Source organism: Phacochoerus africanus, chromosome X (genome assembly GCF_016906955.1).
Source record: "Phacochoerus africanus isolate WHEZ1 chromosome X, ROS_Pafr_v1, whole genome shotgun sequence".
NCBI lineage: Eukaryota > Metazoa > Chordata > Mammalia > Artiodactyla > Suidae > Phacochoerus > Phacochoerus africanus.
The window spans coordinates 64761310-64784568 of record NC_062560.1 but is presented as its reverse complement, the minus strand read 5'-3'; the positions used below and the strand labels follow the sequence as shown (position 1 = coordinate 64784568).

The following is a 23259-nucleotide window of genomic DNA, read 5'->3' as shown; positions in this document are numbered from 1 at the left end:
AGTAGTAGTCATTCTTTTTGTTTGTTTGTTTGTTTGTTTTTTGTTTTTTGTTTTTTGTCTTTTCTAGGGCCGCTTCCTGCGGCATATGGATGTTCCCAGGCTAAGGGTCGAATTGGAGCTGTAGCTGCCGGCCTACGCCAGAGCCACAGCAACGTGGGATCCGAGCCGCGTCTGCAACCTACACCACAGCTCATGGCAACGCCGTCTCGTTAACACACTGAGCAAGGGCACGGACCGAATCCGCAACCTCATGGTTCCTAGTCGGATTCGTTAACCACTGCGCCACAACGGGAACTCCATAATAGTCATTCATTTTAAACAGGGCATGATTTCTTTGGTTTTCTCACGGTCTTCAACTAGCTGCTTCACTCACTACTCTCAATTTCCTGGACCTTTGAAGCATTTGTTTGCGGCCTCCATGATGTGATCTGAATTACATTTTAACAAATCACATGGCTCTTCTGTAGAGAAAGTATTGCGAGGAGCAAGAATAAAAGCAAAGTGAATAATCAGGCAGCTATTGCAGTCACTTAAGTTGGAGGTGATGGTTACTTAAACCAGGCAGTGGCATTGACTGTATGTTTAAAAACATGATGAAGGACCTAAACATGCATGTTCTTCTCCCCTCCTCCTTGCCTCAATTATACTCATACTTTGGTCACCATCACCACCACCCTCCACATTGCTAGAAATAAACACAAAAACTTCATTATGTTGAGTCAGTTTTGTGTGCTTAAGGTAAACTTTAGATGAAATTATTATGTTAGCTCAATTTTTCAAAGTTTTAGTTGTATGCTTAATAATCACATTAAACTGTCATACTCTTTTAGTGAACTCAGAAAATGAGAAGGAATGTAAAATGTCTTTTATCTAAGGAAATAAAGAAAAGAAGGAAGGAGGTAGAGAGGGAGGAAGAAATGATTTTTTTATATCATACTTACAAAGTGAAGAAAATCCTGAACTAAGAGGTCAGAAAAACTCTACTAGTCACAGTCCTGCCACTTGCTGTGTGATTTTGTGTCAGTCATTTGATATGGCTCAGGTCTTTATTTGTGGAATGGTGAATTAAGCAATTTGTTCTATAATCTAGTCTTCAAATTCTTATTCTAACAACCACCTTTTTTTTTTTTTTTTACCATGCTTTAGTTTTATTCACCTCATGCAACCCAACTTCTGGAGAAAGGAGATAAATTATGAATCCTTATTTTCAGACAGGAAAGTTGAAATAAACAGAGACTAGGAGTTCCCATCTTGGCACAGCAGAAACAAATCTGACTAGGAACCATAAGGTTGCGGGTTGGATCCCTGGCCTTGCTCAGTGGGTTAAGGATCCGGCGTTGCCGTGAGCTGTGGTGTAGGTTGCAGATGTGGCTTGGATCTGGCATTGCTATGGCTGTAGTGTAGGCCAGCAGCTGTAGTTCCGATAAGACCCCTAGTCTGGGAATCTCCATGTGCCGCGCCATGGGTGCGGCCCTAAAAAGACAACAAACAAACAAACAAACAAAAAACCCAGAGACTAAATGATTTTCCCAAGGTAACCAAAGCAGTTGACAGTATAGTTTGTTTCATAATGCAGAATTTTATAAGATAGCCAGATATGAAAACTTTTCCCTGTACTGTCATTCCCCCCCCCCCCCAAAGATGCCTTTAAGATTGATCCAACAGGGCATAAAAAACATACCACAGTTCTCTTAGGTGATGTCTTTGCTTGGTAACTTGAAATGAGGTGAATTTGACTGCTTGTAATCATTGTATAACAAGTCATTCAGATAAGCTGGTAATATATATGGTGTTGTACTGAGCCCTAACCAATGCTAACCACCTTATTTTTCCTATAGCCGTAAGATTCTGTGACCGGTGCCATTTGATCAAGCCAGATCGCTGCCACCACTGCTCTGTCTGTGCCATGTAAGTGACAGCTGTAATTCCCCCAGAGCTGAGCTTGGCTGCTGATAGTTGCCTTGACAGCCAAGTGACTGTCTAGATAAGAACATTTCTTTTCAATCATAATAAGCACATGCCAAATACCCTCACAGGGATGATGGTGATTCAAACTATTCTAAAGATAGGGGAGGGAGTTCCCATCGTGCCTCAGTGGAAATGAATCTGACTAGGAACCATGAGGTTGCGGGTTCGATCCCTGGCCTCGCTCAGCGGGTTGAGGATCCGGCGTTGCTGTGAGCTGTGGTGTGGGCCTCAGACTCGGCTCAGATCTGGCATTGCTGTGGCTGTGGTGTAGGCTGGCGGCTACAACTCTGATAAGACCCCTAGCCTGGGAACCTCCATATGCTGCAGGTGCAGCCCTAGAAAAGACAAAAAAAAAAAAAAAGGAGGAAAAAACCCATTTAAAATATTAATGTTTTATTTTAGAACAGCTTTAAATTTATAGAATTACTGTAAAGGTAGTTCTCACATGTTGCATACCATTTCCCCATTATTAATATCATACATTAATATGGTACATTTGTTACAATTAATGAACCAATATTGATTATTTTTAACCAAAGTCCATATTCGATTTAGATTTCCTCAGTTTTCCCTTAACGTTCTTTTTCTGTTCTGGAATCCCATCTGGGATACCACATTACATTTAGTTGTCATGTCTTCTTAGGATCCTCTTAGCTGTGACAGTTTCTCAGACTTACTTGTTTTTTATAACCTTAGGAATTTGTAGAGTTTATGGTCAGGTATTTTGTAGAATTTCCCTCAGTTGGGATTTGTCTGATATTTTTCTCATGATTAGACTTGGGTAATGTCCTTTGCGTGAGGAAGACCAGAGAGGTTAAGTGCCATTCTCATTATATCCTATGAAGGATAAACATGACTCATCACTGCCCTGTTAATTTTAATCATCTGTCTGAGGTAGTATTTGTTATATTTCTCCACCATAAAGTTACTCTTCCTCTACACCCCGTTCCATACTATTCACTTTAGAAGAAAGTCTTGGTGTGCAGCCAACACTAAAGGAATGAGGAGTTATGCTCTTCCTCCTTGAATCAGCATATATACATAAATTATTTGGAATTCCTCTACATGGGAGATTTATCTCTTCTCCCTCATTTATTTATTCTATCATTTACTTATATCAGTATGTGGACATGGGTGTCATTTTATATCTGGGTTATAACTTAATACTACTTTATTTTGTTACTTATATTGATCCAGCTTTGTAAAAGCCCATTTTATGCTAATAAAATATAATCATTATGTCTTTCTTCTTGAGTGCTTGTGCCATCCATGTTTCTCTTACTCTTGATTCAAGCACAAGCTGTAGCCACATGTTTTCTTTACTTTTATTAAACTAAGTAAATAAAATGAGGGGAGATATCTTGAACCTAGTCTCTGTGTCAATATCCTATAGCTCCCAATCCCTTTTAAAAGGTTAGATTTTTTAGGCATGTAACTTGCTGCCAGCATGATCCTAAAAAGTGTTGTGATTAGCTCATTCTAGGAACAACTGAGGACCCAATAGTTTTAGAGTAACTATAGTGGAAATCTAGGAAATGGTGTACTGGTACCATGGAAAAATACTGATGATACCTTGAGTTTAATTCTGAAGTTTATCACACTGTGATTTTGTTCCTTTTGTAGGTGTGTATTAAAAATGGACCATCATTGCCCTTGGTATGTCCTTTTGATTCATTTCTCTCCTCTCATAGAGTCAAAGTTGCTCAATATGACTACTTTCCTAAGCATAGTTGTAAAATGCTCATTGTGCCACAATAATTCATTGGTTTTGCATTTATGTGGGGTACACAGGAGGCATAACATTTTAAAGCAAGAATAAATATACCACCAAAGGTATGATAGTGAATTCCTGGTATCACAGAGATAATGGTCTTTTGTCCATTAGCTGTAATAATGAAATAGAGCACAAATAGTTCTCCTCCTTGACATTACACAATTTAGTTCTGTTTTTAGCTGTCTTGGTGTTTAAAGTACTCTAAATTGTTAACATAAGCAATTATTCTCCAAATTTTGTACGTCTGACATAGAGAACCAGTCTAAAATCATCTAACTATGAAGAGAACATGCCAAACTATACTAAGTATAGCTGCTGAGATTGTAGTAGGTTTTCAGTACTCAAGATCCAGGTTTGCTTGGGTGTGTCAGGAACCAGTCCAGAACTATTAGGTAGGCCAAGTGTCTCTGTGTATGTAAATAAAAGGAGGAACAAGTGAGACATGAACTTGTTTTTCCAGTCTTTTCCTATTAAGGAACTTCTATTTCTGTTGAGTTTCTATACAACACATAATGAAGCAGTAGGGCAACATACTTCCATTGCTCAGTTAACTGTGTGTTAGCGTGTTCTAAATCAATGGACCCTGATTTCAAATTAGTTTTCCTTTTTTTCTTTTTTTAGGGTTAATAACTGCATTGGATTTTCCAACTATAAATTCTTCCTTCAGTTCTTAGCTTATTCTGTTCTCTACTGCCTCTATATTGCCACAACGGTCTTCAGCTATTTCATCAAATACTGGAGAGTAAGTGCAACATTCTGAAAGGGTCATCCCACCCCAGAACAAACACACACCTACTTCAGTCTGTGACGTTGTCCACATTATTTTGTTTTTCCATTTTGAAATAGCTAATTCTGAAGTAATCAGAAGGGAAGGCACAAAAAACAAGCTTCGTATGTTAAATATTCTGAGTTTAGAAGGCTCTTACTTCTATCACATATGAGAATCTTTTTGCACCTTCAGGATCTTAATCTCTTAACTCTTGTTGATTCTTTACAATGTATTTATCTAGTAAAATTTTAAAAGTACACCACTTACCCATTATAGATTTGAAAAATGTTGAAACTAATCCTAAATCCCTAGTTTTCTAAGAAAAAGCCTGACAGAGTACTGCCTCATTGTCAGAAAATATCTAATTCCCTGTTCAAAGGAGAGTTGCAAAATTCCTACTGGACAGAAAGATTCATTGACTCATCTTCACAAAAGACCAAAATGAAAAGGGAGAGCCTTATTTGAATTTTTATGACAAACCCTGTGTTGGGTATTTGGAGAACTGAGTTCTAATACTGGCTCTACTACCTGCTTTACTGGCTCATTGCCACGATCAAATGAAACAGATGTTGAAAGTACTTTACCTTTCAGAATGTGATTCCAATAATTATAATGAAATCTTTTTTAAAAAATTCCTACTTTTACTTTTCTTCTACTTGCCAATAGACTCAAGAAGACATCTCTACAGTACAGTTACTGAAACATCATAACCTTTCATGATGATGGTTTTCCAAACTGAACCTGAATGGCCAAAAAAACAGATGTGGGCAGAGTTACTAGTTATCAATTTAGGAATTGCACAAGAGCCTTTATAACAGGAATATCTCACCTCAGGTGGAGAGGGGAAACACAGAAATCCTGTGACTAGAATATAGATTATAATAAACTGGGGGGGGGAAGAAAGGCAAGGGAGTGAGACTGTAAATAGCTGAGAATGTTTCAATTGTTAATCAGTGCTTTGATCACTACTAGTGGAGAAAATTATAGTGGTGTCGGCTTTCCGTTCTTCAGCTTACTTAACCAATTCATATATTTAATAACTTTAAGAATCAGGAATTATATAATGGATATAGAAATCTTCAACTCAGGGATACAAAAATATAAGTAGAAATGATGATTTCTCATAAATTTTCCCCAAATATAAAACACTTCATCATCTAGGTGTCTCTTCTTTGGCTCATTTCATATCACAGAATATTTAATCTACTGCCCAGGTTTCCATGACCTGTTTGGCATTCTCTTCACACACTGAGCTACTACCTTGAACTTAAAGAAAATCTACTACATCCAGTTCAGCAAGGTTAGTGTTAGCCTTGGTTTTCACTACAGACTTTATTTGGTCCTTAACACAGTGGCTACCTTTTAAGAACTATCCTTTACTCTTATAACAGAGTAAACAATGTTATATTTCATATATTTTGCCTTTGGCCCTCCTAGTCAGCTAATAATCAAATGCCAGCCAGGTGCTGTATATTTCTTACTTTGAAAGATAATATTGGGATACAAATTACTCATCACAAATATGCAAGTATTCATAATCAATATTGGGGTGAATATAGCCTTACTCTTTTTTATTCCTTCATTTTTAAAATCCACAATAGACTAGCTCATTCCTGACAGATGAGAGGCAAGGAAACCTGTCCTGGTTTGCCCTCATAATGAAAAGGGCATTGACAATTCAGAGAAATAGTCCAGCCAAAGAGCACTTTGGTATGGTCAAAAGATGGCTTTCTCAAGAAAATCATGGACTTGGAGAATAGACTTGTGGCTGTCCAGGGGGAGAGCAAGGGAGTGGGAGGGATCAGGAGCTTAGGGTTAACGGATGGAAACTATTGCTCTTGGAATGGATTTACAATGAGATCCTGCTGTGTAGCATTGAGAACTATGTCTAGATACTTACATTGCAGCACAACGATGGGAGGAAAAAGTATGTATACATGTATGTGTAACTTGGTCCCCATGCTATACGGTGGAAAAAATAAAAAAATAATAATAAATAATAATAAAAAAAGAAAGATGGCTTTCTCAGTTTAAATTGAGTCTCTCCCTAAAATGAAAAGTAAACACTGCCATGGATTTTAAAAGCCATGTATCAAGAAGACTAGCTATGTTCCTAAGAACAGCAGTCTCCATTTGTATGGTACTTTACCATTTTCAAGCACTTTCATATCTATTATCTTCACTACAACCTTGTTAACTAGGTAAAAAAGAAATTATTAGTCTCATTTATAGATGGTTTTTAAAAACTGAGAGTCATAGTAGTTAAGCAACTTGCTCAGGGCCACCCAGCTTCTTTCTAACTTTCAAAGTGAGGACCTGAACTTGTCTGACCCTAAGCCCAGTAATCTTAAACACTGTACCACATCCTACTGCCCATTATGGTCCTACCTAGCATAGAGAAGCTCTCGTTCCTTTGGGATAAAGAATTCAGAAGACCATCAGATTGTGGTTCTCCTCTGAATATTAATTTAAAGAATACCTACTTTGATAGGAAATTGCTATTTGCCTTGTGGGGAAAAAAAAAATGGTAATATACACTTCCCACACTGGGCCATGAGCCTCCCCACAGAGGCTATGAATTATTTTCAAACTAAGATAATAGTATTATTCTACCAATACTTCCCTGAATTGTTTCTGGTGATTATTGCTTTGAGTAATTTAGCTTGATTATCTTGTGGGAAGGTAATTTTGTACATAGGGCCATCACCCTCTTCTAACCAAATGAAATTAAATATTAAGGACTTTATCAAGGGACAACACAGTAGATATGCTTTAGCAGACAGAAGAGTTCTGTAAGGGCAATTGGAGGAGGAAAAGATTTCCAGCTCAGCTGCTCACAGTGTAAACTGACTTTGTATCAGTCCTTCCTGCCCAGCCATTTCCTATTGTCCATTTAAACATGAAAAATAAGTAAAATAAATGTGAGCTTTAAAAGCTTTTAAAAAACACTTAAAAAAATATAGACTATGGGAGTTTCCATCGTGGTACAGTGGAAACAAATCCAACTAGGAACCATGAGGTTGCTGGTTTGATCCCTGGCCTCACTCAGTGAGTTAAGGATCTGGCTAGCCTGGGAACCTCCATATGCCTCAGGTGCAGCCTAAAAAAAAGACACAAAGACTACATATATAAACATCTAGGCAAAAACCACTACAAAATCATTCCTAAAATAAACAAAAACCAATCAAATTTAGTTTGGGTGTTTAGGCCAAGATTTTGTGCAGAAATCACTTCAAAAGGGAGCTTCACATAAAAACTGCTGAAGGTCAAAGTCCTTAGGGTAGCTATTTCCTGAAGTGCTCTGCCCCCTGGCAAATTTCACCAAGACCACCCCCCAGCTGAAAGTATCTGACTGGTTTACTTTTCCTTATCTTCACCCTTCAAACACATATACTCTGGAAGATTCCTAATATTTCCTTACATCAAAATAAATAGAAATTTCCTCTAAGAGAAGAAAACAGTCTGTATTATCTGGATTTGCCAAATGTTTCCAAGCATTTCCTTCTAAACTGTGATGGAACCAGACCCTAATGTTGAGGCCCACTTCAACCAAGAATCACCTTTATTACTCAAGAGCAGTTGGAAATATTTCAAAGCAATTCATCACACCAAACCAGTGATCAACACAGGAAAGGGGAAAATAAAAGTCATTCTCCCAACTGCTTACTCCAAAACTGAAAATGTTTTCTAAGGTTCTCTTCAGAGGACAAAATATTACATGCACAGCATGCTATAGAACTTTAGAAAATTCATTCTAGACTAGAGCTGCATGTAAAAAAAAACTGCTGCCATATGGAAAATAAGATGTCCCAGCTAACTATAAAAATCCTTAGCTACCTTCTTTTATAATTGCCTGTCAAATATTGCTTGATGTTACTGTCTAAACAATTGTTTCACAGAATGTATTATACCAGCAAATTCTACTTCAACTATAAAAACCAAACACACAAAATTTGCTGTAGCCTTAAAATCAGGTCATGACTTATAGGTAGAACATTCTAAAATTCTACCTATGTGTTTTAACTTCCTATGTACATCACTGTGACATTTTCAAACACATTCATCCAAGGAAACATGACATACAAAATAGTCCAGAATAACCCACGTTGAGACAAGAGAATAAACCACATGACCTCAGGACCACCTCTGGCCAATAACTCATAATTTACAAACTAAATGGAGCACAAGCTTTAAGAGGTTGCATACCAATTATGGTCCGAGTATACCCTTTTAACATTACCCCCTTTCTAATTAGTATATTACATACTCAATTTTACACTGAACTACATTTATGCAAAGATCCATTTTAGGCTGAAATCATATCCACAGTGAGATATGGTCATCCACAGAAAGAACTGTTTTGTAAAAAAATTATAAAATCTATTTGTTAATTAAAGCTAGACATTTTTACGTATGAAAAAAGTACTAACCCATATAGAAAAACTAGCCAAACCTTACAACATTAATCCTTTGTTTTTGTTTATTATTTCTTTTCTAGGGGGAATTGCCCAGTGTTCGCTCTAAGTTCCATGTCCTTTTTCTCCTCTTTGTGGCCTGCATGTTTTTTGTCAGCCTTGTGATTCTCTTTGGTTACCATTGTTGGCTTGTCAGCAGAAACAAAACCACCTTAGGTAAGACTGACTGGATATTAAGACTAGAGAAAAACATGTGACTGTATATCCCTGTGACATATGGATTGTTCTCAAGGAAGAGAAAAACTGCCTGAAGCATTAGAGCTGCAGTGACATCTCTGCCTCCAAATGGAGACAGATGTAAAACAGGCTTTACCAAACTGGAGAGCCATAGTGAAGGAAACTTCAGACTTAGTGAGCATTAGTGAAGAGAGCATTAGTGAAAAAAAAAGCATTGGTGAAAAGAGCATTAGTGAAAAAAAAATGCACACAAAACCAAACATGACCATTGCCTTTTATAGTTCATTCAGGGTAATAGTTCCCCAGATTTACAGCTTAAAAATTTCTGAAAGGTTTTCACATAAGAAAGTGCAGAAGGGAGCATTAGAAGGAGGATGTGAAGGTCAATAAAGACAGAAGAATCTAAGTTATTAAGCACTTCTAAAAACAAAGTCCTGAGAAAGAATCCAAACCAACAAATCATTAAATATCTACAGTCATCAAGGTGCTGTTCAGGTAATGAGATAAACACATTGAACAAGTGAGTCTCTAGAAAATAAGCAAAAGAAATGAACATCTTTCTCTATCCCTTACTTGGGCTGTTATTTGGAGAACTGTGTTTCTGATGGATTCTAGTGCAACAATTGTTTCATGTGAAACAAATATTTACATTGTATACAAGCAATACATAGGCTTGAGGAGGAAGTTTGCAAATGTTGAATGCTTAGCTAAGATAAATTTGGGGAAACTTTAGTGCAAAAACCACTATACTTTTAGCATTCATTTGCTAATAATGATAACAGCGAAGAAAGTATTTGCACTTATTTCTAAACCAAATATATATGTAGCACTTAGTTGCTAGGGTGGTAGATTAACACATTTAGCTTAGAGATCAGCCACAAAGTACAAAAGTACTAAAAGCTTCATGATAACAGAGTCTGAAAACAAAGAGCAAATGGGAAATGGCCAGATGCAGCCAGAGTCCAACAGTGAAAGTGTTTGCTTAATGGGATAAATGTGTGTTTAAAAATAGTGTGTATTGGAGTTCCCGTCATGGCGCAGTGGTTAACGAATCCGACTAGGAACCATGAGGTTGCGGGTTCGGTCCCTGCCCTTGCTCAGTGGGTTAACGATCCGGCGTTGCCGTGAGCTGTGGTGTAGGTTGCAGACGCGGCTCGGATCCCGCGTTGCTGTGGCTCTGGTGTAGGCCGGTGGCTCCAGCTCCAATTCGACCCCTAGCCTGGGAACCTCCATATGCCGCGGGAGCGGCCCAGGAGGTGGCAGCAACAACAACAACAACAACAACAAAAAGACAAAAGACAAAAAAAAAATAGTGCGTATTAACATGGTTCAATTTCTCATAGTCCTTGAGGTGGTTATAGTTCACCCACTGACATTCTTTCTTGAGTAAAACTCAGTTTCTTACATTGCAGGCTTCAGTGTGAACATCCTCATTTCTACAATGTTTCAAAACCAAATAAATGTCATTACCATTTTTTATGTGTCATTACTTTGGTCCCAGCTCTAACTATAGAGGCCATTTGGCTGTTGTTGCCACTTAGATTCAAATAAAATGCTGTTAGATTTGTTCTTTCATTCCTTACATGCAGTACAAAATAACATACTACTTCCATGACTGTTCAAATATTTCTACCACCATGTGTTTCTTCTGCCTTTTTTTTAAAAAAGGGAGTACCAGTTCTTTGTATTTAATAACAAACTTATTTTGTACTAAAGTGATTAAGTTGTTTTTTAACTAAGTAATTTAGCAATAACTAAGAATGAGGGGCCTATGCTACCACAGCAAAAAGATATCCTAGGAGCAAGTCACATTCATGGAGAACTTTAAAAATATATTAGTCCTGATTATTGCTCTCTGCCTCTTTCCTTCAACTCCCCTACCCTGCCCTAGAGGCCTTCTGTACGCCAGTGTTTACAAGTGGTCCAGAGAAAAATGGGTTCAACCTTGGTTTCATCAAAAATATCCAGCAGGTGTTTGGAGATAACAAGAAGTTCTGGTTAATACCTATTGGGTCCAGGTAGGTAATTATTACTAATGAAAGAAGTTGATGCTGGACCATGCCTTGAAGTAGCAAATTCACCCTTGACTGTATTACGCAACAGGTATCAGTCAACATAAAACTTTCTCTTCATTCCTGCTGCAGTTCTAAGAATCATCTACAATCTCTAAATCTTTGTTCTGGATTTTTGTTTCTGCTTAAATTAAAAACTTTAATATTTTTCCTTCATAAAAGTGTTATGAGCATTTAACCCCAAAATATTAAAAATGGAGACAAGAAAAAGAATTTCTAAGACTATTGCCCACACCGCTTATAGTATTTTGAGGATATATTTCCCTCTTGTTGTTTTTCTTCTCCACATATTTGTACATATCAAAAAACCTGGAGTTCCCGTCGTGGCGCAGTGGTTAGCGAATCCGACTAGGAACCATGAGGTTGCGGGTTTGGTCCCTGCCCTTACTCAGTGAGTTAACGATCCGGCGTTGCCGTGAGCTGTGGTGTAGGTTGCAGACGCAGCTCGGATCCCACGTTGCTGTGGCTCTGGTGTAGGCCGGTGGCTCCAGCTCCGATTGGACCCCTAGCCTGGGAACCTCCATATGCCGTGGGAGCGGCCCAAACAAATAGCAAAAAGACAAAAAAAAAAAAGTTAAAAAAAAAACAAAACCAAGAATCTCCATGTCCATTGTCAAAGTAATTCCATTTCTGGGGATCATTCTAAAGATAGAGATAAACTAGGCACAAAAATGTATATCATAGCAGTCCCCTTTAGATCCATTCCTAAAACAGGGATATATCCATTTTCTTCACTTATTTGAGGAAACTTTGTTGAAGTAGGGTGATAATTAAGGAAAATTTTCTCTTCACTAATGCCCCAATAGTTCCTTTGTACCAGTTAGTGTTTTACGGGCTCATTTATTTAAGAGCTGTGGTATATCCTACTGCCCTGACTATAAATCAAAAAACTGTGTCAGTGGGTAATGTTGATTAATAACTGTTACCAGCAGTTATTTGCACCCCACTCACATATATACATACACACAACACACACACAAACTATCACTATGCCAAAGGGAGGTCTAAAATGACCCTTCTTGGAATAAAGAACAAAAGCAAAAATCAAACCCCATTCACTTATAATCAGTATAGTTGCATCCTCTATGGGAATTATCAATTCTGGGTGGATAATTGCCCACAGAATCTGCACTGTTAGAAATGCCTCACTCTGACTCTTTTCCTCAGTCTTAATAAACTTTCTACCATACAAACCAAATAACATGGCGTTCAGACATTATTATTATTTATCACCAATTCACAGCAGCTTATCTCCACTGAATTAAGTGATTCTGAATCTGCTAATTTTTCTTGAAAATTTAGAACCAAAGCAATAAGACAATGGGGTATTAATTGGGATCGTCATCATTAAATGATATTTATGAAACCTGCTATGTATGTATTTTGCCATACTGGGTATTGCGAGAAGCAAGTTAAAGAATTTCTTCAAAACAAAAAGTCAACACTGATGCAGACAAACAAAATATAGAAATTGAGAGCAACTGCAACTAAATTATGCTATTAGAAGATCCTGTTCCAGCACAGCTTTAGCCAATAACCTAAATTGTTTAAATCTCTCTTAGAACTCCCTCCTATTTCTAATAGCATTATTATGTTCATAAACAGTCTATGTCCACTGCAAGATCTCACTGCCTTCATTTCCCCACCAGCCCGGGCGATGGACACTCCTTCCCTATGAGGTCCATGAATGAGTCACAGAACCCATTGCTAGCAAATGAAGAGCCCTGGGAAGACAACGAGGATGATAACCGAGGTAAGTAGGTGAGAAGGAAGTCTTTTCTCCACTCAGCAGACTATGTTAACACAACAAATGTAGTGTAGTGAGAAAATAGTTTACAGAAGGATTACATAAGCATGTCAGCCTCGTAAGTACCCTTTGGCTGGAGAAGGGCAAGTATGGCCAGATTTGTTTAGGTGGCTTAGGCAGAAATCCATAGTTACAAAAGGAAGGAGTTCTTAACCCAGCTCAGTGAATTTATAATACAAGCAACTCTTTTACCTCCCCCTGCTGACTTTATTGAAAAACCGACTGTATTTTGACCTCTCATCCTTCAGCTATCAGACTTTCTAAATAGACTTTTACTTACTGTAATTACAGGTGATAAGGATTTTATTTTGGTGTTAAGAAATCTAAAGTTTAATAGAAATCAGAGACTTACGGGGTCTTACCCTGGTTTGAAATATCTCCCCAGTGGGGCGAAAAAACTATTCATATATGAGACTTGTTTTGGCAAGTGGAAACTTAGAGACAGCACTACATTATAAAAAGGGTTTTTTTCCTTGAAACAGTTTCCAATTCCAGACTTTTCCAAAAATATTCAATCATTAAAAAACAGTGTGTACTGCTTTATAGTTTACAAAGTATTTTCATATACTACTTTTCAAATCTTTCTTCCACAACTGTCAGGCTAAGTAGACATTATTAATAGTACCATCCTATTTTACAATGGAGGAAACTGAGATTTGTAGGTATTAAATAGCTTATCCAAGATCACATAGCAAGAAAGAGACAGAACTTGGACTTAAAGTAAGTCATCTTAATTCAAAATCCCAGATTCTTTCCAATATACTGTTATGTCTGTCCTTTGGACAAATACACATGAGATATAGTACTGTGATTGTATGCCATTCTTATTATAGAATGCATTCAAACTGCTTCTTACAGCAGTTTTACAATCACAGAGCATAAGATGCCTTTCACTTTAGCAAGACCACTGTACCATTCCAGATACGCGAGGATTTTTTAAAGTCCATTGAAAGAGATTCCACAAACCTCCTTTATCACCCATTCCAGTATCTAATAAATTTAACTATTAGAAAACTGTACTTTTTTTTCTAACACAGGTTCTCATGCTGTACTATTTGTCCAGTTGGTTCTGTGTTATCCTTACTTGTCGTCATTTTCTGTGCAAAATTGGTCATATACAAGTAGTCCCTGCAGTTTTAACAACTTAGATTCCTGGGAAAGGTGCTATAAGTTAAAATTACATGTGTTGAATGTAGTTTCTTAAAGGAATAATAATGGGGTTTCATTCTTATCCCAAAATATAATATTTAGTTTACTATAAATAATGTATTTGTACATTATGTAATGCAGAGCATTCTAAAATATATATAAATCGATAAAATATGGGAAAACAGTAACTCGTTAAGTAAACATGTAATATCGTAAACAGGAACTATATAAAATCTTTATCTTTAAAATCTCTGCCTTATTTTAGTACAGCAATGTACAAGGTAAAGAAACACCTATATGAAGTCGAGATTTAAATAGGCTTCTCCGATGAGACTAATGTACAAATGCATAAAAAAAAAGTGAAAATCACCGATGTGGCTCAGCAGTAATGAACCCGACTAGTATCCATGAGGACATGGGTTCGGTCCTTGGCCTCGGTCAGTGGGTTAAAGACCTGGCGTTGTCGTGAGCTGTGGTGTAGGTCAAAGATGCTGCTCGGATCTGGCATTGTTGTGGCTGTGGTGTAGGCTGGCAGCTACAGCTCCTATTCGACCCCTCGCATGACAACTTCCATATGCCATGGGTGTGGCCCTAAGAAAAAAAAAAGGAAGAAAGAAGGAAAAGTGCACAAATCAAAAGTGACAGATTGTTATACTATTCTGAGGAGATTTTAGCAAAGCATCTTTTAAAAAACTTTTGAGAGGCTTAGGGCTGCATTAAACTTTTTGAGGAAATGATGCAGAGATGTCTCTTGTATTACTCATTATGAGTTTTCCTGTAGCTTGCATTAAAAAAAAGTTAGAGATTATAGTATAAGCCTTTCTGCTCTATTAAAGATGGGGATCAATTTCCTCCAAATTGGATAGGTGGCATGTATGGCCCTGCCTGCCATAAATGTCATAAATAATAAGGTGGGTGTGATTTTCAGGGTGGCTTTGGTTGTTTGTTTGTTTGTTTGTTTGTTTGTTTGTTTTTGCCATACCTGCAGCATGTGGAAGTTCCTGGGCCAGGGATCCAAATTGCAACACAGCAGCAACCCAAGCCATTGCAGTGACAATGCCGGGTACTTAACCCACTGAGTCACATAGGAACTCCTGTCAGCATGTTCTTAAATGCAAACTATATGTGAAGGTTTGACTATAAGTAAATCCCTTTTTTAAAAAATCCTCAGCCTTCTCGAAGGGAGTGAGCCTAGTTCCTTAGTATTTTCTTATAGAGGTGATTTCTTAATATTCTTTTTGTCTTTATGGCTCTGGTGCCTTTCTGAGTGCTGTGTTCTTTTATTGTTTCAGCAGGTAGGTAATAAAGTCTATACCATTTTCCAGCCATCATCCTTTCAGATTAGTTGCTCAACGATTTGATCATGGAAATTTACTTAAGATACAGAATCCCTGTAATTCAGAGCAGGTAGCCACAGTCAATACTCTCTAGACAGTGAACTTAACAGAGACATTAACAAAGACTCCAACAGCAGAATAATGGCTTTTTCCATTTGTAAGGGAATATCTCTTTTAACAATACTTCTGATTGAATAATGATATTACCTAGCTCCAGAGAGGTTTTCATCCAGAAATATTTTAGGATAAATAGAAATACAACCCACTTATTAGGAAAATTAAGTTTGCAAGATCTTACCAAAGGGATGTGAGAGGTTTGCTTTCATATTGATCCAAATAAGCAAATTCAAGTGACCTGCAGTGCTCATGTTGGTGTCTTCCTACAGAGAAGGCCAAATTGAACTAGGTAATATTGTTTATAATGATTGGCCAGACTTCCTACACACACTCCCATGAGATGTGAATTTGCTCAAGCTGTAAGGGAAGCAAATCACCTGAGCCCAGCCTGGATGGTAGCCATGAAACTTCTTAAGAGTCTAGACTTAACCCTGATACAATGGGTCAGAGCTTTGCAGAGAAAACTTGTCCCACACTTTGCAGGGAATTTCCCAGTCTCCCTCGTTATATAGGATAAACCTAAACTCATAGTAATCTGCTTTTTAATATTCCCAAGCCCAAAACCCTTGGATTGGAGTCTTTAGAAATTATTACCAAGAACATCTATTTTGTGGTTGTCTGACAGGGACTGAACTTAGTTTTGGTTTTGATATAAAAGTATCAAGATTAGCATCTGACAATTGTAACAGCATGACCTCTATCCATTAGCCTTAGTTCCTTCATTTCCTAGTGAAGAAAGTAGAGCCAGTTCCTTTCCTCCTTCTCACCCAGCTCTGACATCAGCCTGGTTTGAGGATCCAGTAGGGAGCTCTAGATCAGGATCAAGTCTAGGATAAACAATAATTATTCAAAGCCCACTTCAGTTGCTCTGTATCAATGTACTATGACAAGAATGAAATTTTAAAAGAATCCAGCAGAAAAAGAACCAAGCTTTTCTTAACTCACAAAAATTTCTTTCTAGCTCTAACTGATGAGACTGAAAATCAACTCTTTGATTTATTTTGATAATTTTAATAATAGAATATATTCCGGGGGGAATATTTTTATCAAGTAAAAAAATCTCGAGTTCCCTGGTATCCTAGCAGTTAAGGATCTGGTGCTGTGGCCCAGGTCTCTACTGTGGTTCAGGTTCAGTCAGTGGCTAAGGAACCTCCTGGGCATGGCAAAAAAAAATCTCTATCTGAGAAACAAAAATTTTCTTGAACTTGCTAATACAACTTCCTGGTGTTAATGATAACTAGGGCTTGAAAGAATGAAATTCCTTGCCAAATGCTGGACACTTATCCAGGAAGATATTGACTTCAGACTCTAACGTATTATGTATTTTGTAATATAGACTAATTTCCTACTCCTTTGGGTAAAAAAAATTTTTATGAGGTCATTAGTAACTGCTCAAGGTAGAGGAGGTTTCTGATTTATTTTAAATCTGGTAGTTTCTGCTGCTATGATAAATAATCCATTAGGAAAAAGAACAGAAGAAATAAGCTAGTATTAGTTGAGAGTATATTAAAGGTATGAAATTGGATCCATAAGGGGTGTTATACATTTTTGACTCTGAACTTAAGGGTCTTGCATTTGGGGAGAAAAGATACATATATGAAAAAATGTCTAACAAAACACAATATAGGATATGTTCTTGACCAAATAAATAGAACCATAAAGTTTGTGCTATAGGAATTCAAAGGAGAGAGAGATTCCTGTGGGCTGGACTAATCAGGAAAGTCTTTAAGAGGAAATAGAATTTGGGCCTTAAAGATGAGATAGGATTTGGACTTGTGGCAAAGAATGAAATGACAGAAGATAAAGGAAAGGCACAGGTTAAATGCGTGAGACCCTTTGCTAAGTGAGGGGGATATGATGTAAGTGAGCAAAGAGTTTGAATGGTAGGGGAGTGGATGGAAACTCTGAAGTCAGACCTCAACACCTTCATTTCAGTATTATCTGCAACTCGCAAAAACAAGACTGCATGTAGAAGACAATTGTTAGAATAATTCAGCAAGTAAATTAGTGTTAGATTGCATAGGATCTTAGATACAAGACTAAGAACTCTATTCAGAGGCTAATGGGGAACTGATGATGGTTTTTGAGTAGGGGCATGATATGAGAATAATGTTGTTTTAGGGAGATGATGAAGTGATACTATCAAAGAACACTTACATTCTGTGCCAGAGATCACTCTAATCACTGGACCTTTTGAAAGTGGTAAGAGCCCTTCTCTTCATCAGAACTCAGACTCCCTAAATACATCCTGTATATAAGAGCTCTGGTTATGAGACAAGAGGCCTTAGACATTAAGAGCTTTGTCATTTAGAAGCATCTCTGGGTGATATTCTGTGCAATCACCTCCCAGTCAGCCATTGAATCTTTTTTTTTTAATTTATTTTTTATTGTTATTTTCCCAACACATTTTTTTTCCCACTGTACAGCATGGGGACCCAGTTACATATACATGTATACATAATTTTTTCTCCCATTGTCATGCTGCATTGTAAGTATCTAGACATAGTTCTCAGTGCTACACAGCAGGATATCATTGTTAATACATTCCAAAAGCAATAGTTTGCATCCATTAACCCCAAGCTCCCGATCCCTCCCACTCCCTCCCCCTCCCCCCGAGCAACCACAAGTCTATTCTCCAAGTCCATGATTTCTTTTCTGTGGAAAGGTTCATTTCTCCTCTATATTAGATTCCAGATATAAGTGATATCATATGGTATTTGTCTTTCTCTTTCTGACTTACTTCACTCAGGATGAGAGTCTCTAGTTCCATCCATGTTGCTGCAAATGGCATTATTTCATTCTTTTTTATGGCTGAGTAGGATTCCATTGTGTATATATACCACATCTTCCTAATCCGATCATCTGTCAATGGACATTTGGGATGTTTCCATGTCTTGGCTATTGTGAATAGTGCTGCAATGAACATGCGGGTGCATGTGTCTTTTTTAAGTAGAGTTTTGTCCGGATAGATGCCCAAGAGTGGGATTGCTGGATCATATGGTAGTTCTATGTATAGATTTCTAAGGTACCTCCACACTGTTCTCCATAGTGGCTGTACCAGCTTACATTCCCACCAGCAGTGCAGGAGGGTTCCCTGTTCTCCACAACCCCTCCAGCACTTGTTATTTGTGGACTTTTTAATGACGGCCATTCTGACTGGTGTGAGGTGATATCCCATGGTAGTTTTGATTTGCATTTCTCTAATAATCAGGGATGTTGAGCATTTTTTCATGTGCTTGTTGGCCATCTGTTTATCAATGAAACTAGAACACACCCTCACACCATGCACAAAAATAAACTCAAAATGGCTGAAAGACTTACATATAAGACAAGACACCATCAAACTCCTGGAAGAGAACATAGGCAAAACATTCTCTGACATCAACTTTACAAATGTTTTCTCAGGTCAGTCTCCCAAAACAACAGAAATAAGAGCAAAAATAAACCAATGGGACCTAATCAAACAGACAAGCTTTTGCACAGCAAAGGAAACCAAAAAGAAAACAAAAAGACAACTTACAGAACGGGAGAAAATAGTTTCAAATGATGCAACTGACAAGGGCTTCATCTCTAGAATATACAAGCAACTTATACAACTCAACAGCAAAAAAAAAGCCAACATCCCAATGGAAAAATGGGCAAAAGACCTGAATAGACTTTTCTCCAGCCATTGAATCTTGCTTGAAGAGAAAATTACCTTATCACTTTGTTCTTTGGGCCTAAGCTGACTTCTATGATTATATCTGAGGAACTTTAAGATACTACCATAGGACTTAGACAAGGCCCTAAGTTAAATTCATGCTTTCCACCTTAAAGAATATACTCGTTTGGAGTTCCCATCATGGAGCAGCGGAAACAAATCCGACTAGGAACCATGAGGTTGCAGGTTTGATCCCTGGCCTCACTCAGTGGATTGAGGATCTGGCGTTACCATGAGCTATGGTGTAGCTCTCAGATGCAGCTCGGATCTGGCATTTCTGTGGCTGTGGCGTAGGCTGGCAGCCTGGGAACCTCCATATGCCACGAGAGCAGCCCTAAAAGGCAAAAAGAAAAAAAAAGAATATACTCCTTCAGGGGCTCCAGAGTGCCCTTATTTATCCCCATGCATAGTGGCAATAGGTATAGCCAACTATGGAAGTCCTTGGTCTCACTCAATTCTTTACCAGCTTTCTATATGGGAATTCACTATACATCGAACTATACTAACATCTTACCAATTTATGAGTTATATACTTAGGATTATACATTTGGGATGATTATGTGTATGGCTCTTTTTCAAAGGGCTATTTTCTCTCATTCCTGCATATAGGAGACAGTGCTATTCTGGATGAGGATGTCTGACTAATCAGAATATATAGAAAAAGGAGAAGGGAAAGGGAGAAGCTAACATTTGTTAAATTTATTTGGGGAGATAAAGACACATACATGAAAAATTGACTGACATAGCACAATACAGGATATGATGTTGACCAAATGAGTAGAACCATAAAGTTTGTGCTATAGGAACTTAAAGTGATTTCTATAGGCCTGGCCTGTCAAGAAAGGCTTTACAGAGCAGATAGAATTTGAGCATTAAAGATTAGATAGAATTTGGATTGGTGGCAAAGAATGAAGAGGCAGAAGGTATAAGAGAAGTCACAAATAATGCAGGAGTCCCTGCAAAGCTAAGTGATGAAGAAAGTAACCTAGTTCCAACAAAGAGTTTTGATGGAATGGGACTAGATAAGAACTCCTTGAAGTTAGAGACCTCATCGCCTTCATTTCATTGTCTGCAACCTAGCAAAATAAAATTACATATAGATGCTTGTTTGAATCCAGGGGTACAACTAAATTGTTGAATGACTATTATATGCCAGCTGATTTACAGGCATTGTCACATTTAAGAGTCATAATCACTTAGTAAGTTGTAAATATTAAATGACTCTACTTTATAGATGAGTAAATGCAAGCACAGAGAAGCCCAAAGTCACAAAGCCAGTAAGTGACAGAATTGGCTCCAGAGTCCAAACCCTTAATCACTGTACCACCCAGTACCTCTCCTTTGTTCTCACTTTAACTTTTCAGTTTATAGATCTTAATAAGGTCCATTTAAAAGAAAACTTCTCAGTTCCTATGCCTCTTTCATCAGAAATAGAATGATGGAGAACATGGATAAAGCTCTGGCATGGGGATCATTTCCCAGCTCTGCCACTGGATTCAATGTATGACTTTTGGAAAGTCCCTTCTCTTCTCTGGACCTCAGTTTCAATTCCTTGATTTCTAAACTATCTTCAGCTCTAAGATATGATGTTCTATGATCTCATCAAAAGTCAAACTGAATAACCACAACTTTATATCTTTCACCAAATGGCTCTTTTCCCTTTCTGGGAGATATATTTATTATATATTAGAAGCCACTGTAAGCTTACATTATTAACATACTTTCCCATATTCTGGAATCGAATTTCTTTCTTCAGGTATCTTCTCTAGGTATTATCAGTTGCTCCCTCTTAAACTTCCACCTAGGTTTTTGACTATCAGACTATAAATATCCTCTTCTCACACTTGTTGTTTGCCTTTATTCAAGAGTAAGAATCCTAAGTCTCATCACTGAAAGCATAAAACATAATAGACTGTGTTAGGGAGGGGCTACTCTTTTGCGCATTTTTCAAAGGACTTGTTCCTCTTGTTTCTAGATAAGAGGGGAGTGACCATTCCTTCCGCTCCTGGAAAACTTAACTTATTCAGTAATATTATGAATGTTCATTTTACTGCTTTACCTGCATTGTCCAACCCTGAGACCTGAATTGGCACATGTCCCTGAAATATTCCAGGTCTCCAATCCATCAGTTCAATTCAGAAAGTATTTCCTATTGTTCCCTGGTCACCTAGCAGTTAAGGACTCAGGGTTGTCACTTCTGTGGTTCGGGTCACTGCTGTGGTTCAGGTTCAGTTCCTAGCCTGAGAACTTCTGTATGTTGTGGGCATAGCCAAAAAAGAGAAAAAAAAAATATTTCCTGAAGGTACACCTCAGACAAGGTATTTTGGAAGAATATAAAGATAAAAGATAGCCTCTGCCCTCAAGGAATTTGCAGTTGTAGGAAAGGATAGGAAAAGCTCACAAGTCTAACACAAGATTTAATGTGCTCATTGCCATAAAAGTTATGCTAGCAAGTAAGCTTAGGCCTATGCTAAGTACTGTGTGCAGTGATGCTTAAACTCTGAGCATATCAATGATGAGGGAGAGTGTATGGGCTATAGTGGTGAAAGTTTTGAGGCAGAAGCAGGACTTAAGGTAGATATCATTAAGATGAGTAACATCTGGATAGATTGTAGGAAGAAGGAAATGGCATTCCATGCAAGAAGTGTGACTTAAAAGTGGTAAGAACACTGAAGAGGCCATCCATTCCTATGAATTGGGCAGGCATTGTGGGTTGTGAACAGTAATCTTAGAGAAGTAAAATATGGCCAGATGGTAGAGGGCTTTGTAGATTTGCTACAACAGGAAATAGCTATGAATTTTATGGTCTTCAGTAGTATTAGTATAATGAAAGATAAATTTCAGGTACTAGTATGCAGGATGGATTAAAATTTGGAGAGACAGGAACCAGAAAAAGCAATAGAGCATGTGTCACAATGGCTTCAGCAGTGGTGGTAATACTAGAAATGAAGAGGAAGGATTAAAGCCAGGAGACATTTTAAATAACTGGAAATAGTCCCAGTGACTAAAGAGATCTGGGAGTCTTTCTTCTAGAGATGGTGGTTAAACCCATGAGAGGTGTAGGAGATAATCAAAGGAGAGAATAAAGCTAGGGGAAGGAGATAAAAGGTAAAATTTGACATCACCTAAGCAATGTTGGCATGCATTCATGTGGAAGAAAAATGAATGAAAAAAAGAAAGTCAGAGGGTAGAGAATAAAATCTTAGAGTACACTCATAATTCAGGGAAGAGCATTACAAAAATACTGTGAATGAGAGTATCACCCTATTTTACAGATGAAAAAGTTGAGGCTGGGGAGGTAAATCATTTATGCAAGGTGATAAAGCAGTCATAACTCAACCTATATTCTTAGAGATTCTACGTTATGTCCATTTTCCCTACTGTTCACAATCTCTGAGAACCAATGGCTATAAGGATGTGTATATATACTCTTATGGTCACTTCCCATAGTATCAAAGGTTTATGTGTGAACATAAGATTTTAAAGGAAGGGAGGAGATCTAGGATGACACAGAAAGAGAACCAAAATTGAACCAGCATACACTAAGACTAAACTGATATCATTCTTGGTTCAAGTAAACATTTATTGAATAATGGTAAAATCACTACAACATAGGCAGCAAGAGCAGGTGGGGGTGGTGAAAGCAGTATAGGTGCAGATGGTAGAAGGAGAAAATAAATTGTTTTCTTAAATTCTGCATTTGTCTTCTATTATGCAAGCTTTATTTTTTTTCTGAAGTATCTGCTTTCTTTCAATTTGGTCCTCACCTGGTAACGACTCTACCTTTGCAGCCTTAGCTTAATCTCCTCCTGGAGTGGAACCATGAAGGGAATTGATAATCGAATTTTTCAGCTCAAGGTTCAATGTCTGTAAGCCTGATTTTAATTCTAGTAATTGCTGGAAAGAAGTGTTCT

General features: G+C 37.7%; 1 protein-coding gene across 2 annotated transcripts in view; it reads left to right on the top strand.

Moving 5' to 3' along the window:
- The window catches only part of ZDHHC15 (zinc finger DHHC-type palmitoyltransferase 15), a 93678-nt gene that overhangs the window by 59900 nt on the left and 10519 nt on the right, over window positions 1–23259 (top strand). For both annotated transcript variants that reach the window (XR_007132833.1, XM_047765070.1), the window contains exons 5-10: window positions 1839–1908; window positions 3592–3624; window positions 4364–4484; window positions 9010–9142; window positions 11055–11181; window positions 12885–12988. Coding sequence is in view for 1 of the 2 variants with exons in the window: in XM_047765070.1 (XP_047621026.1) it covers window positions 1839–1908; window positions 3592–3624; window positions 4364–4484; window positions 9010–9142; window positions 11055–11181; window positions 12885–12988 (588 nt within the window). In the remaining variant the exon portion in view is untranslated. The remainder of the gene's footprint in view (window positions 1–1838; window positions 1909–3591; window positions 3625–4363; window positions 4485–9009; window positions 9143–11054; window positions 11182–12884; window positions 12989–23259) is intronic.